Below are 15,633 nucleotides of genomic sequence, written 5' to 3'. Positions count from 1 at the left end.
AAGGAGGAAAAAATACTCCTGAAAGCACTGAGTTCCTCCCCCATTACAGCAAGCAGGCTCTGGAACATATATTTAAGCAATTGTTTCTTCTACAAGAAAGGCACAGCAATGTGGAGATTTTAGACAACTGGACTTCAATGCAAAAATTATTCACTGAATGTCCTCCTATGTGAGTGAGGTCTGGGCAACACTGTCAAAGTTTCCTTTTTTTAAAAAGGAACAGCTGTTTTGCAGTGATTCACTTCATTCAAATAATGGCAAGAGCATTGCAAATGATTCCACTTAAATACAATTAATTTGGCTTCAACAGAAAAAACAATCCTTTTGCCTACTGAATGAATCATGTAGCACTCAATACAAAGGAAAACAAAACTTTATCATCTTTTAATGTGCATTAGAAGGGGTTTATAAAAATTAGAGGCTTATTTGGATCTACAGTGCATTAATTTCTTAGTATTTTAATGCATTATCAAATTATAATATTCATTCCCAGTCTCCGTGAATGTAGGAGTGATGCTATTGCCATAATAACTGCAAGACTGCAATTCATCTTTCCCTCCTTTTCTACTCTGATGATGTTTCATTCATAGATTCATAGATGTTAGGGGCTGGAAGGGACCTGACAAGATCATCGGGTCCAGCCCCCTGCAAAATGAGAGAATCTGATAATTTCTATGTAACAGAAAATATTTGGGGTACACATAATTAATGTATTTCTATTTCAGTTGACCCAGAAAACCCATGGGAAGCTGCTGTAATACTATCAGCACAAATGTGTATAATTTGCGACCAGTTTAAAGCCTGTGGATTTAGCTGGTCCAGTGGTGTTATGTTCACTATAAACATTTTTAGGTTTTCAATTTGAGATTTTCTGGAGTTCATTTGGAGAGATATGGATATTTATAAAATGAAAATAAACTGCAATGTTAAGAACTACGTAAGATGCAACTGACAGCAAAAACTTCATTATGTAGTATTGGAGCAAACATTAATAAATCCAAGAGAGATAAGGACTTCGCAGAACTTATTTTAACCAGGCAAATTTGTTGCTGCTATTCCTTGTTTACAGAAATACACATTCCTTTGAAGCCTTCCTGTAACTACAAAGCCTCCTCTGGTATGTATCTTATTCAGCCCAACCACATAGATGAGCCATAGAAATACCATTCAAAAATGAGTTCCAGGAATTTGGTGAAATATTGATTTCAATAGATAGTTGATAGCAGGCACTATAAAAGCATCAGCACCAATCCCAACTCCCACCCCCCAGCCTTCCCTCAGTAAAGTGCCTCCTTCAGCTTCTGCCCCAGATGGTCAGTGCAGCCCAGTGTCAGGGCAACATGCCTATGGCCCCTCAGAAGTTGAACACTCCTGATGCATGAAGTGAGTTACACAGTGCAAAGGAAGAGATTTGATGTTGTCCTCAGTGAGCAAGAAGCAGGAAAGAAGAAGTTCCTTGGTAGCTGAAGGCATGAAGGAATTATAGGGAGACCTCAAAAACATGTTTTTAAAATGCTCTTGCTAATTGACCATTTTTTTTTTGCACAGCAAATCACAGAAAACGTAAGTACAACCTTTACCTTGTGCCCAATTTCATTACGCTGTCCTCATCCACTACCCTTTTCACTATTAACATTTCCTTACTGCTTCTCTTCTCTTTTTATGTGCTAACAGACAAGGGGGATTTGGGACAGGTCTTCTGGAAGAGGGGACTTCTATGCTATCTACAAACTATAAAAACACACCTTAAGAAGTTTAAGATTATCTAGGAATGGGTGACAGGCCTGGGTTACATCTTGTATTTTCAAGAAAAGTGAAAGCGACTTGGCTCTTCATGCACAAACTAATTCATCCAGATAATAAGACACCTGGTATGACTTAGGCCACATCTTATTTCTCATTCACGTAACTGCATACCTGCGGTTTTTTAAGGCACTTAGGCACAGGCTGGGACTCAGCACAGTTGCACTAGCCCAGCCAAGCGTGCTAACCAGGATGTACTCTGGCCACATGACTACTCAGGGGGGTGACAGAACTGACTGGGAATGTACATAATGCCAGGAAAGTCCTGAAACTTCAGTCACAGAAAAATCATTACTAGTGGGTGTTAGATGCCAGGGGAGGAGAGGAGATGGAAGGACCATCTACTTTTTAGCTCAATAGCCTAGTGGTTGGGCCCTTGACCTGGAAGCAGGACAACCAAGTTCTAACCCTCTTCACTCACAGGGGCGTTGAATCTGTGCTGTCTGCTTTATAGCAAAGTACTTTAACTACCAGGCTATGAGCTAGGGTAGGAGAGCACTCCAAGTGATATCTATCCATGGCCTGGTGGTTAGAGTACTTCACTAGGAATCAGGAGACGGACTCAATTCCAGTGGGGGTGGGGGGCATAGAAACAATGTCTTCCACTCCACGGCCAAGTGCCTTAATCACTAGGTTATTAAGCTAAAAAAGGTTGGAGGGCCTCCTCCCTACTTCCAGCAAGCATGCCCACATGGTCTTCCTGTTCTGACAGATGAAAACAGAATCTCAAACTGTGCCTAAGTGCCAAAAACTGAAGTTATGCAGCTACGTAAGTGCCACTTGGCCATGTGAAAGTTAAGCAGGATTTATTCCTTAGTAAGCAAGGCACTGATCCTTCAAATATGAACAGCAGTATTCCCATCAACCTCAGAGGCACTACTTAGGAGCATGAAGTGAAGCACCCACTTCAGTATTTGCTGAAAGGGGGACTCACTGAATGCAAGTTTCAGGAAGGCTGAATCAAAAACATTTTGTTCCTTTAAAACATTTGCATTTTGTAATTCTGGTATTCCATTATGTGCAAGGAACTGCACTTGAAAATATTAAGCCTGGTACATAGGACTTATGTGGTGCTCTGTAATGCCTTTGTCAAAAAATATTTTATACAAGAAATTGCAAGTGTGTGGATTAGCAATTTTCACTAAAACAATTAACCACCTCACCAGACAGCTGTCATGCAGAAATTCCCAATCTTCTAAAATGCTCTTGCTTGCACAGATATTGGGATGCTGATAAATCAGGTGGTGGGGAGCTTATTCACTCACTATTTTATAAGTATTTTATTTTTAAAAGAACCTATTCACAGACAAGATTTTAAAGAATAGCAAAAAACCAAATGCTGTGAGAAATCCCTCTCACAAGTTCAGAGTGCTCTTGCTTATAGGACTTAGCTTTGGGACTCCATTTTAAAATACAAAGGAAACAAGCTTTTTATGGTAGGTAGCACGTGCCATATTAAATTATAATGGTATCCAAGCTAACATAGTGTCTTGATGCAACACTCAGGGGGACTGAAATTCTCATAGACTGGTATCTTCTCACTGTGTTGAAACAGAAAAACACTTTTACCTTATGCTGGTCAAACTGTCAGAGAAGTTTTATAGAGAAGTTATAGAAGTTATATTTATAGAGAAGTTAAGTGTCAATAACAGTAGCTCAACCAGCTATATCATAGCTAAATGTTTGCTCATTTATTTAGATCACATAGCATCATTCCATACTAACTATGGCATTATATTATAAACTGTTGATATTTAATTTCCGATTTTCTTTTTTTGAACACTTCACTCTCATTGAGGAAACTCATGTTTTCATCTTCTCTGCACTGTAACTTGAAGAGCATGAAAGGGAAGGCAAATTTTCAAGTTAAGACTGTGGGAAAACCACATGATGGGTAACAAACTCACCTACTAGAAACAAAAACAAAACCAACCTTTCCCTTTTCAGAAATCTCTAGAATTATGATTTTCAAGTTTCAGTGTTGTTTAAAAAACCCCAGAAAAACAAAAACAAAAAAAATCTCTTTTCTGCTACTAGCTATCTTCAATACAATAAGTTTGCAGCCTAACTCCCACATTTAGTTCTGTGGTACCCATGTTACAGTGAGCAAGTTGTAGGACCACTATAATCAAGACTCAAAAATATTTTTGATTGTACGTTTTTCACCCACTTTTATTCTCCTGCAAAACTGACTTTTTCGGGTGGACTGATCATGGTAACTTCAGCATAAGAGTTCCCCCCTTCAAAATCTCTGGTCATATTTGAGTTCTGCAAAGTGACAGAAAAAGCCTCATGTTAACCTGTAAAATTTCTACCAGCTACTCCCACAGTTAACTTCAAAACACCTGCACTCTGAAGTTCTACTTGTAATACGATTTCTTTGGGAAGTCCCTAATTCTACCAGTGCTAGAAAAAAAAATGGAAAAATAGTTATGAAAATTAGCTACCATGCATGTACATCTGAAAGTGTCGTTTGGTCAGTATTTGTACCGTCACTGAGTGTTATTTTTGGTTTAAGACAGTAGGTCCTAATTAGCAAAAAAAAAAAGGCTTGAAAACAGCTCCAGTGAATTCATAAACTCACTCTGGCTGGGATTTGAAATGAGCAACTTCTGCACTTGTTGCCTGTAGAATTTGCACTGCTTCTACATTTCACACTACTGTAAGCTGTCAAGATGTGATGGCACTTGTGTCACTGTAAATATTTAAGGTAACTGAAGGATATCCAGCCTCTTCAGCATTCAGAGCAGTTAATAAGCGTTTATGTTTCCTGAGATGTGTTTTGCAAAGAACTAGAAAACTTTAAAATCCTCAATACAACATCCAACTTGCACAGCCACATCCTTTAGTTATTACTCACTTGAGTAGTATGTGGCTCATTGAAAGTGAGGAAAAGTAAGTAATACTTGAGTGTGTAATGCCGGTAGCATAAGGGCTATGGTCAGCAAAAGCCAGGAAATGCAAAGTTAAGTATCCAACGACAACATTAAGTAGACCACATTAGATAGACATCCTGCATATTTTATTGTGTACAGATTAAGACAGTAAAATATCAAGCTACACAGTGCATTGTAAAACATTTTCCATAAATTATACAAGCTGCACAATGTGACAGAGTGAAGCCTGCTGTTAGAATGTTAACTCTCGCATTTGCTGATACTTGGGTAACTCGCATTCCAATTTCAGTGATGGATTAATGCCACTTTGCGCATTTGGCGCAGAACAAAGGGAAGAGATAACATTTGTTGTTGACAATGTAGAACAATAAAAAGTAACTTTCTTCTGCCAATTCTTAGGTTTTAAGTAGCTACCATATAGAAAGCAGATTATTCCCATTTTCAGATAACTAATTACAGTTTAAGTGTCTCATTCAGCAGCCCTACCAGGGAGGAATATCAGAGTAAGTGGCTACAGGCTCTTTCCCCTTTCCTCGTATTTTATTTCCTTTATGCAGTGGGTCATTTCATAGCTTTTCATTTCACATGCAGGGTAATTTTGAGCCCAGCCTTGCTCACTGCACCCTTATACAGAGGAATGTCATGTGACAGGATCCACCATTAGAAATCTGTAGCTATGGTACAGTCAATTCCACCAAGAATTCAGCTGAACAGCCTCTGTGCATTAGCTCCTGACAAGCAGATTCACCAACCATGCCAAATCCCTGACTGCAGAGTCACAACATAAATGCCAAAAGCCTATCATCAGTGTGAGCAAATAAAACTCTCTTGTTTTCAGTGCACAAGACAAACAGATGACTCTGAAGGCCAAACACATATATAAAGCTCTTGGTGGCCCTGGCATCAACTAAAGGTCAGCAGTCTTTCAGCAAGTGAAAATTCATAACTAGAGTGTATGAAGTGGACAAGATGAAAATGAAGTTGATGTGATAAGCTCATGCATTGTATTCCTATGGGAATTCAGGATTTGGGAGTCTGAAGTGCAATTAACTTTTATGTCAAATATACTTTGCTTCTGAAAGTAATTGTTTCCAATTTCACTAATCTGAGGTCAATGAACAAAACACAGCATTGCTACTAAGTCTCTAACCTCAAAAGGGGAAAAAGTCATACTAAAATAACTTTTCAACTTCTGAATGATGTCCCAGAAGCCTGCTATCCAAAGGCAGCTAGAAGGGCGAATAAAAGATTGCCTATTTTATACCAACATCTTTTCCTACTTCCCCACCAAAAAGTAAACAAATGCTTCCAACTACTGAAGGAAGTATGTGTTAGTGCTTGGTACCTTAACCAGTCTTGTTTATGACTATACCTCCAAGGGTGCTCAATACCAGCAGTGAAGCTAAGCTTTTATTTTTTTTTAGTTTTTACCCTGAGCACTACTTTGGAAAGCTACAATGAACAGCAGAGGTACTGGAAGTTACTCTTCCACAGGAGGAAGTAGCATTGCATCAGGCCAGATCAAAAAGTTATTCTGAATATGATGAGACAGGAACTGGGGAACATGAAACTTCTATAAACTACTAGTGTGTACTTTAATATAGTTGGTGCAACAGGTTGCAAAACAGTTATCCTACAAAGAAAGCAAGAAAAAAATTAAGTTGTTATAGCACAAGAAAAGGGATCTTAAAGTACAGCAGACGTAGTACATTGAAAATCACTGCCTCAGAATTTCTCTTTTTGTGTACAATGTTTGATCATGAACTCATGAGGAAGAGTGGGACTGTTTTTATATATCAAAACTTTCAAGTACCTCAGTCCTTGTTTGCTTATAAAAAGTAAACACCATTCAAGAGTAGGGTGGTTATTTATTATGATTTCTCTTTTAAAAATGACATTAGAACAAAGGAATTTTTGCAACCTTACTTTTAAAGTTACATTGCAGGCTGGCTGTAATCAACTGGAGCCTTTTTTTCCACTTGCAAACACTCCTGTGGGAACTGACCCAGCTTACTTATGAATCAGAATTTTATTTCTTAGAAAACATTCCCTCCTCCCTTCCACCACATACTCCTCCCACCCAAATACCAACCCACATCATTTCAGCTTCTTTTCCTCCTCTGCCATGTAGAAAAATCCCTTTTCTTTTGATGGAAAAGACCACATATTTTCTCTTAACTAAACTACCTGAACACGACTTCAGCTACTTAAGCTTTTCTATGCTGTTACAGCGATATGCTAGAAGTCCTTATTAACTGCTTGAATTGTATTGCAATTTGCGACTCATCAACTATATTACTTAACTGTGCCCTGAAAGAAGTGTATTATATTGTTTGCTATAAAAAAAAAAAAAAGTCACTACTTTTGAAAGCTCAGTTCAGGACAGAATACTAATAATTGTACTACCTTCTCACCACATTTATTCTGGTCATAAATCTTTAAAGCACCACTAATGTTTCATTTATTATATTTACTTAAAATTCAGTGAAGGTTTTTGCTACTTTCAGCTTTGGAAGCCCAAACTCCAAGCAGGATCTTTTTTAGAAAAAAAAGATCACTTAAATCAGAACGCAGCTCAAACCACTGCTGAGGGGAAAAGCCAGGAGTGGGAGGGATAGGTGGAGAGAGCAGATGAAAAGAAAAAGCAAATGAAAAGAGGAGTTTCATTAACTGGTCTGCCTCCACAGACAGAAGAGATAACACCTTGATCTGGGACAGAAGTTCAATAAACTGATTTCACCTAAATCAGGTGTTTTCAACCTTTTTTAACAAGCGTACCGCTTCTGCCTCAAAGTTTCACCTCATGTACCCCTTTATATTTTTCTCTTGTTTTTAAAGGGGGGGAGGTAGGCAGATCCAGGCCCCCATGGTGAGGGAGGGAGTGGTGCAGGGCTGCACAGCTCAGGTGGAGTGTGCAATGGAGCCATGAGAGCGGTTCGTCTGGGGGTGCATGGGGAAGGGGGTATGTAGCCCCCCAGACTTGTGCGCGGGGTGTAGGCAGCTGCTGCTGCAGGCTGGACTCGGTACCCCACTGCCCCAAGAGCTGCGCAACTCCATGTGCCTGCTGCTGTCGGGCAGGCAGGGGACAGACACGCAGACAGACACATGGATGCAGAAACACACACAGATGCCACCCCCGCAGTACGTAAATGTGTGTGGGGGAAAGGGGAGAGGAAGGGCCAGATCGCAAATGGTAGGCTGGAGGGGAAGCGTGTCTCTGTGCCTGCTCCTAGGTGTAGGGCCAGGGGGGCGAGGGCAGTGGTGCCCCTCTGCGGGCTGCATATATGTCGCCCGGATGGCTGGACAGCGGGGTCTTGCACGCGATGGCTGCCGTCGCCACCGCCACTGTCGCACGACTGGTCGCATGTGCAGCTCCATGGACCGGTGACGGACCATGCACCCAGCCAAGCGTGCCACGTGTCACCAGCCCATGGAGCCACACATGCAAGTGGCCATAAGAAAGCAGCATGGGGTGCAGCAGCGCGGGGTGGCAATGGTGGTGGCCACTGTGTGCAAACCTGCCCGCCTGCCCCGTCTGGCCATCTGAGCGGCACATGTGCAACCCACAGAGGGACACTGCTGCCCCCCCCCGGCTCTGCTCCTAGGAGCAGGCACAGAGAGCAAACTGAAATGGGGGGCAGGGAGGCTCTGCAGTGTAACGCGTGGGGCCAGTGGCGCTCAGCGCGCCCTTCCCTCTCCCTGGGGTATGAAGCAAAATATGGGAATGCACCGGGGAAGACGCTCCTGTGCCCCAGGGCATGCTTAGTCCCAGCCTGCCTGTGAATACCCCTAAGGTATTTCTAAGTACCCCTAGGGGTACACATACCCCTGGTTGACAACCCCTGACCTAAATCAATTAAGTGTGATACTATATCCATCCAGGTTTATCTTAAATCTAGGGATGCACCGATGGACATTTTGGGAGCCGATACTGACAGCTGATTTTTAAGAAGGCACATCAGCTGATACCAATCCGATTTCCAATACACCTGAGTCCAGCTGGTAAGTTTGTTGTGGTGAAAGGGGGGAGGGGGGGAAGGTAGATCAATGGCCCCCGCAGTGAGGGATAGAGTGGGGCTGGGCCAGGCACTGCCCAGGGGTGGCGAGGTTGGTGCAGGACAGAGCTCCGGCTTATCCAGGGAGTGCGGTTGGGGGGTGGGGCACGGGGGTGAGGGCTGTGCCCCTGGATCTGCGTGTGATGAGGCAGGGCTGGCTGCAGCTGTAGGCTGGGGCCAAGTGGTGGGAGCAGCAGTGGGACAAGCTGCTGGACGAGCGGTGTGCAGCAGCAGCAGCCCCTCCTCCCCCCGACAAGCCGCGGCTCCGTCCATTGCCTGCCCCACTCCGGCTGGGTAGTGCCTACCCCAAGCCCAGCCCCACTCCCTCCCTCACTGTGGGGACACTGATCTGGCCCTTCATGCCCCTTCCACCACACCAGACTTACCAGCTGGTCACAGCTCTTCAAGCTGCTGGACTCGTGCTTCTCGCTGCCTGCCTGCTGCGCTGCGGCAGCGTACACGCTTGAGCATTTAATTGGCAAATTATCAGTCACTTCAGACTAATTTCTTATATAATTTTCTTTATATTGGTGCCGATCTGATATCGGACTGATGCATCAGTGCACCTCTACTTAAACTGGTTTTGGTCATTTTGAAAAGGTTTATGTGTAGCGAACTTTTGTTGCGTTACAGAACTGAACAATGCACCACCTGGCTGGACAGTAGCCCCAGCCCTGCCCAACTCCATCCCCTCCCTCTTTCATCTACCTGTGGGAGCTGCTCCCCAGGCTGCCTGGTGGCTATGTGCATACATATGGTGCCCCCTGCCTGACCACCCTCCTCCTGCTCCCCTCAGCCCCCTGCAGGCTGGAACTCTGCCATCCTGCATAGAGTTCGTTGCAAGACTGCAAAATCCGCAGGTTTCTCTGGCTAAATGAGAAATCTGCAGTTTCCTCCGGTAAAGGGGAAAATCTGTGGTTTTCTCCATTTTCCCCATGGGAAATCTGGATCCCTGCTGATCACTTATACCGATTTGTGTGTAATTTCTGTCCCTAGGCCTTATTTCAGTGTGTAAGACAAAACAGCAGTGATACAGCATAAATCTAACATGTCCCATTAGCCTGATGAAATGACATGTTTTACTTGTCAAGGGGTACTTCAAGAGAAAAAAAAATGTTTAGCAACTAATTTGAGGTGTTCTGGACACAACACCTAAAGTTACTATGAGATTCAATTAGTGTTGCAGGGTGCTCACCACAACCAGAAATCAGGCAACTATACAGACTGACCTGAGGATAAAGCTCTGACACAAAGGCTACTGTTGTATAATTTTCATGATATCTTCAAAATATAAGTGTGTCATTTCATGTTAAAAAAAATAGGTAATAAGCAAAGTTAAGTGCAACTTTTTATTTTGCATCTTTCTAAAAATTAACTGCTTAAAGAAAATGACATGTAAAATACAGCACAATAAAACACAACAACACACACTGGTCCTGAATACATACACACAAGATACCTTATTTCAGTATTCTCTGCACAGTTTATAGCAGGAACTACCAGAAATTTAGTAGTCTTTTCTACAAAATGGCAATGATTTGTATTGACGCCCATGTCCTGGAATGCACCAGTTTCAGAGCTTGAAATAAGCAGCTCAGACATGCTGTATAACATGTGCTGATATAAGAGGTGTTTTAAAAGCTATTAACTGTTCAGTCAAAAGATCCTTTTTTAAATACCCTATGCTTGCCACAGGGTGAACTACTATACTGGTCAGACTTGAATGACAAATCTGATTACTTAATATGCAAATTCCTTTAGTCAGTCTTCAACAGAAACACCACAAAAGCCATTACTGTAACTCCAAAACAGAGAGATAAGTGCAAACCTACACAATCTCCTAATGAAAATTCTGAAGACTTGCTTGTTCTTCAGTAGACAAAGTGAAGACCAAGAATTGTATCTGGTCTACCAATCATTTCAGTGAGAGAGTAGCATAGTCCCAGGTTCTTCACTAAGAATTTGAACTCATCATAATCTGTTAGTCTAGTGAATCAGAGGAGCATACAATCTATTTCTACTTGTTCCTATTGGCACTACAGGTTAACAGGGGTAGGTAGTAAAGATGGCAAAGTCTGAAAGAGAATGACTACAGCATTTTGTAACAAAGGGAAAGATCAGCAATCCAGTGGGCAGGCTAGCAACATGACAGAAAGAAAAACAGCAGCAATGAGACCACTGCAGCCCAGACTTAATCTGTATTGACTTGTCGTACCTGTATTTCAAGATATTGGATCTCTCACCTGCCCTTCACTCCATATAAATACCCGTCTTGCTAAACTTAGTAGGAAAAAGAAAGGCAAAACTAACAAACATTTTGTGACTCCCAAAAGGGGTAAGATTTTTTTTTTTTTTTTACAGACCTACCAGAAGAAAAGGACTTGACAAAGAATAAAAGAGGAATTTCAAAGGGCCAAAGTTAGAATAAAGAAGAACTTGCATGACAGGACAAGACCCAGATATTGATGACTCCAGCAAAGAAAAATCTCCTCAGTGTTCATGTAATCCTGAACCAAACTGAACATAGCTGGTACAAAACAATTAACATTTTAAAAAGCACAAAAAAGTAGAGCCTCCAATGTTTAACTTTCACATTTTCAGATGGTGTCTGAAGAGATTATATGACCTATAACAGGGGTTGGCAACTTACAGCCTGTGGACGAAATATGGCCTGCCAAGAGGTTCCATCTGGCCCTTGATGCTGGCAGTAACTTAACATCAATGAAAGCAGTGGCTGGGTCAGAAGCATGTCAGGGACAATTTGGCATCGGAGAGAGCAAGAGCCTGACCTCAGAGTGAGCTGCGCTAACTCGCTTGCTGCTCCGCACAGGTTGCTGAGTCCTCACCTAAGCATGGGGCAAGTAGGGAAGAAAATTCTCTTACCAACTTAGGTTGGCCACCCCTGAGGAAATGTTTGGGCTCTGGATCCTGAAAGATACTAAAGGATGATAAAGAGAAAAAGGTATCTTGTGTTTATTTAGCACGCCATCCCGTTTAGCATATATCTAAAGGGATATGAAAAGGCACCTGTTGAACAAAGCCTGCCATCAGCAGTGCTAAGAAGGATCCTCTTGGAACTTCTCTGGCTATTAGTCAGCGAACACTTCAGGGTAACAATGTTGTTTTATGCTTAACATTTTTACGATTATAAATTGCTGCCTATTGTTACGGTTCTATAAGAGCAGTCATACTGAAAAAGCTGGAAACAACCTGGACAGGAACGTTTGCTTTTTCAACAAAACAGGGACATCATCATCTGCTGATAACCAGATATTATTAACAGCCAGCTCCTACCTCTGCTGAAGACCATGTGAGCAGAAGCAAGCTACAAGCCTTCATGCATAACAAGAAATACGCCAATACTTTAGTCAGTGAATTGTGCAATATACACCCACTTTGCTGCCTTTACCCTGAGAACTAGCTATTTGTAAATCTCTCACTGCCCTTGAAATGCGTCAGCATTAGAAGAAAAAGGAATGGTATTCGGTCAAGCCATTCTAGTATCCTGACTGAGTAGCAAGGGATACCCATCTGAAAATGCTAGGGACTGCTAACACAACTCAGAAGAACACAAAGAGAGAGGAAGATCTGGATCTCATTCACAGCAAAACTCCCCTAACTCTCATGGAAGAGAGTCAGGTTATAGTAAATAAATTCAAGATCTGACCCCAAGAGTCCTCCAGCAGCAAACACTTATTACTAGCTAACTGGCCTGATCACTGGCAAGGTTAATTAAATAAGAAACTTTTCAAGAAAGGATAAAGCACTGCAAAAGTAAAGTATCTTTTTGAACCCTGGAAATGCTCTAGTTCAGTGGTTTTCAACTTGTGATCCACTGAAAACCACTGGGGATCTGTACTGTAGACTATGGCTGAGGCAGTGGTTTTCACCTGTAGACTCCTAAAAAAATTCGAATGGAGGTATGGACTCCTTGGCATTGTAAATGTGGGTATTCACATATTTTGAGTGATCATAGCCATCTTTCACAGACCCCTTAGATATAGTCTGCAGACCCCTGGGGATGAAAACCACTGGTCTAAGGAGTTCACAACAGATAACTATGATCAATCAAAAGTATGTGAATACCCACACTTACAATTCAAAGGGGTCTGCACCTCCATTCAAAAAGTTTTAGGAGTCTGTAAATGAAAAAAAAAGGTTGAAAACAACTGCTCTAGTTAAAACGGAATGTTTCAGTTCTAAACTGTTTTCCTGGGGTTTATGATCCGGCCCCATTCACTTGCACTGGGCTGAAAGCTGATACACTGTACTAGATCACAGAATGGAAAATTAGAGACAGAAATGCTTTAAAGGCCTACCTGGTTCCATCCCCCTTCTAGTCTTGTATTCTTCTTTCAATCATATTCCCTTATGCTTTGGCCAGTTTTGCTTTAGATGTCTCAAATCATAAGAGTCCTGTCCCCTCCCTGAACTACGAGGAGTCCGATTTAATATTTCGCACATTTTATAAAGGTTTTACATTTAAAAAAGAAATGAGAAAGTTGGTCTCCGACATCAGATGCTGCAAGTTACAGTCATTACAGATCTTTTGAGGCACTTCCAGATTACCTATGTCTATTTTAAACGACAGAAAACCTGAGTTAACATTTCAAAATACGCAACTTCTAATAGTAGATAGTTTCTTTTAGATTAGTCCCAAGCAGCGCACAGTTTAGCTGAAAATCGCATCAGATATCACTTTAGAGAAAAAGCCTCAAAGTACATTATCCTTCGAGTATGAGACAGTGAGCCCTGCAATATGTGCTTTGCATTTGCACATCCTGGAAAATACAGCTGCTGTATTAATGCACCAATGCACAGAAGTTTACTTACCCAAATAAATAAGGGTGCATGCTATGTAACCACATGTAGAAGCAAGCTCTTAACAAGTAGATCCGGGACTCTGGGTTTCAGCAATTCCGTTGAAATTGCCTGTTTTATATGCTATCATTGAGACTGTAATAACATGGCATTACGTTTGGCTGATACTGTAGCTAATCCACTAATTATTATGGCTGAGGGAAAAGTAAGCAGTTAAGGGTGTTTCTATGAAACTGTTTCACCTCATAATGCCTGGCTACTGGTGTGGGTCTCGACGGACAACCCAGAATGCGTGTGCTGAAAAATCCACATCTGATAATAACCATAAGAGCCCTATGATAAGTTTGTTGCCGTTCTTTCCACATGAACCTGTCTCTCTCCTTTCTACAACCATTTGTCAACTGGCCATCGCTAGCTTGGTGTGGGTGAGTTTATTACATAACTCATTTCTCCGAAAGTTTGAAAAGAGTATCTACAGCGCGAGCCACCTCTTTATTTAAATGGCGCCACGAGACAAAAATCCTAAATACTTCTAAATATTTAAGCATTTGTGGCCACGCACCCCCAGCTCACAGAGCTCCTGTCATTATAGACAGCTACGTCAAAGCACTGTCACTTTGCTACTTTGCACACGCCGTGTAAAACGGCACCGCCGCGAAGAACGCCCCATCACATGGGACCAGCGAACAAAGCTGCCCATCATTTGCTGCGAAGAACAACACCGCTCCACCGCCGAAACCATTCGGGGGAGCCAACAGGTCATTTCTAATCCCCTCCTGTCTCTTTTTCTTCCTTCCTTCCTTCCTTTTTTTTTTTTTTTTTAAACCGAAAAGTTCAAAGAATAAAGAGAAGAAGCTGCTCCATGCTGCAGCAGCACTCGCATGACGCAGGCGTGCATGTAACCGGAGAGACACGGAGGACTCGCCGCTTCCCCGCTCGACACGGGAACACGGCGGGTGTCATGACTGGACAGCAAGGATTTAAGTGGGGGGGGACGGGACGGGACGGCCTCAGCTTGGACTGCGCCGAGGCGAGACAGCGGCGTGGCGGGGACGGGGGCTCAGTCCTGGCAAGACAGGACGAGTCTGTGGGGCCGCCCCGCAGCAAGGAGGGCACCTGCTCGCAGGGCGGGAGGGGGCGGCGAAGTTGCCGGGCCCGGGAGAAGTTGCCGTGAGGCGGGCGGGTGCGGGGAGCTCCCTCAGGCCCAAGCCGCGGAGGGGGCAGGCCCGGCCCGGTCCGGCCCAGCCCGGCCCGGCCCGGCCACCGCTCACCTCCGGTGCCGTCCGAGGTCTCGTTGAGGCTGCCCGAGGAGTCGTGGTGGGAGCCCACACACCCGCCCATGGGGCCGCAGACCCGCCGCTCGCCCGAGCTCCGCCGCCGCCGGCCGGGCAGGCGCGATGGCTGCGGGGCCGCCTCCTGCCGCCGCCGCCGCGCCCGCCCCCCGCGCTGCGCCGGCCCCGCCCCTCGCCCGGCCCCGCCCCCCGGGCCGCAGGCGCCGGAGCACGGTGGGGAGACGGGGCCGAGGCGCGGCTCCGGGCCGCTGCGCCCGGGTCCCGCTGCACGAGTGTGCTCCTCACCTCAGTGCGCCGCCGGCCCTTTTGAACCCCCCCCCCCGCAAGAGGCCCTCGAGAGCCCGTCTCTGCCCCGTGAGGACGGCGGCGTCGTGTGGGCTCAGATCGTGGTTTTTTGGATTCATAACTCTCAACGGCTGCCGATACAATTCACCATGCTTCCTGGCACGGTGACTGAAGGATGCCACGTGCCCCCACACGTGGGCCACGGCTCCGGGTTTGGGCCCGCGAGTACAGCGCCCGCCAGAGGTTTTGGAAACGTCTGAAGCCTCAGATGGGGGCAGAGGGGGTTTGCCAGCAGCAGGGCCACTCGTGGTTCTGGGCTGACTCGTGGATTTGGAATGTGTTTGGGCTAATTTGGCTTGGAATACGGAAAACGTAATTACAAACGGAAAACAAAACCGAGCCGGTGGTGCCATTGCCAGGGAGTTTGCGGGAGAGCCAGAGGGGACACGACACGACACGCAGGGTTTGTTGCTCGGTGGA

General features: G+C 44.1%; 1 protein-coding gene across 2 annotated transcripts in view; it reads right to left on the bottom strand.

Annotated features, from left to right (window-relative positions):
* The window catches only part of UBTD2 (ubiquitin domain containing 2), a 94,804-nt gene extending 79,812 nt beyond the window's left edge, over nucleotides 1-14,992 (bottom strand). Inside the window, exon 1 of one of the 2 annotated variants that reach the window (XM_014597653.3) lies at nucleotides 14,848-14,992. In XM_014597653.3, the coding sequence (XP_014453139.1) occupies nucleotides 14,848-14,917 (70 nt within the window). In that variant the 5' untranslated portion in view covers nucleotides 14,918-14,992. The remainder of the gene's footprint in view (nucleotides 1-14,847) is intronic. The other variant, XM_019478525.2, reaches the window with a different exon arrangement.
* Between the last annotated feature and the right edge of the window lie 641 nt (nucleotides 14,993-15,633).

Source organism: Alligator mississippiensis, chromosome 9 (genome assembly GCF_030867095.1).
Source record: "Alligator mississippiensis isolate rAllMis1 chromosome 9, rAllMis1, whole genome shotgun sequence".
NCBI lineage: Eukaryota > Metazoa > Chordata > Crocodylia > Alligatoridae > Alligator > Alligator mississippiensis.
The sequence above is the reverse complement of the archived record's forward strand: the minus strand, read 5'-3'. Positions and strand labels throughout refer to the sequence as shown.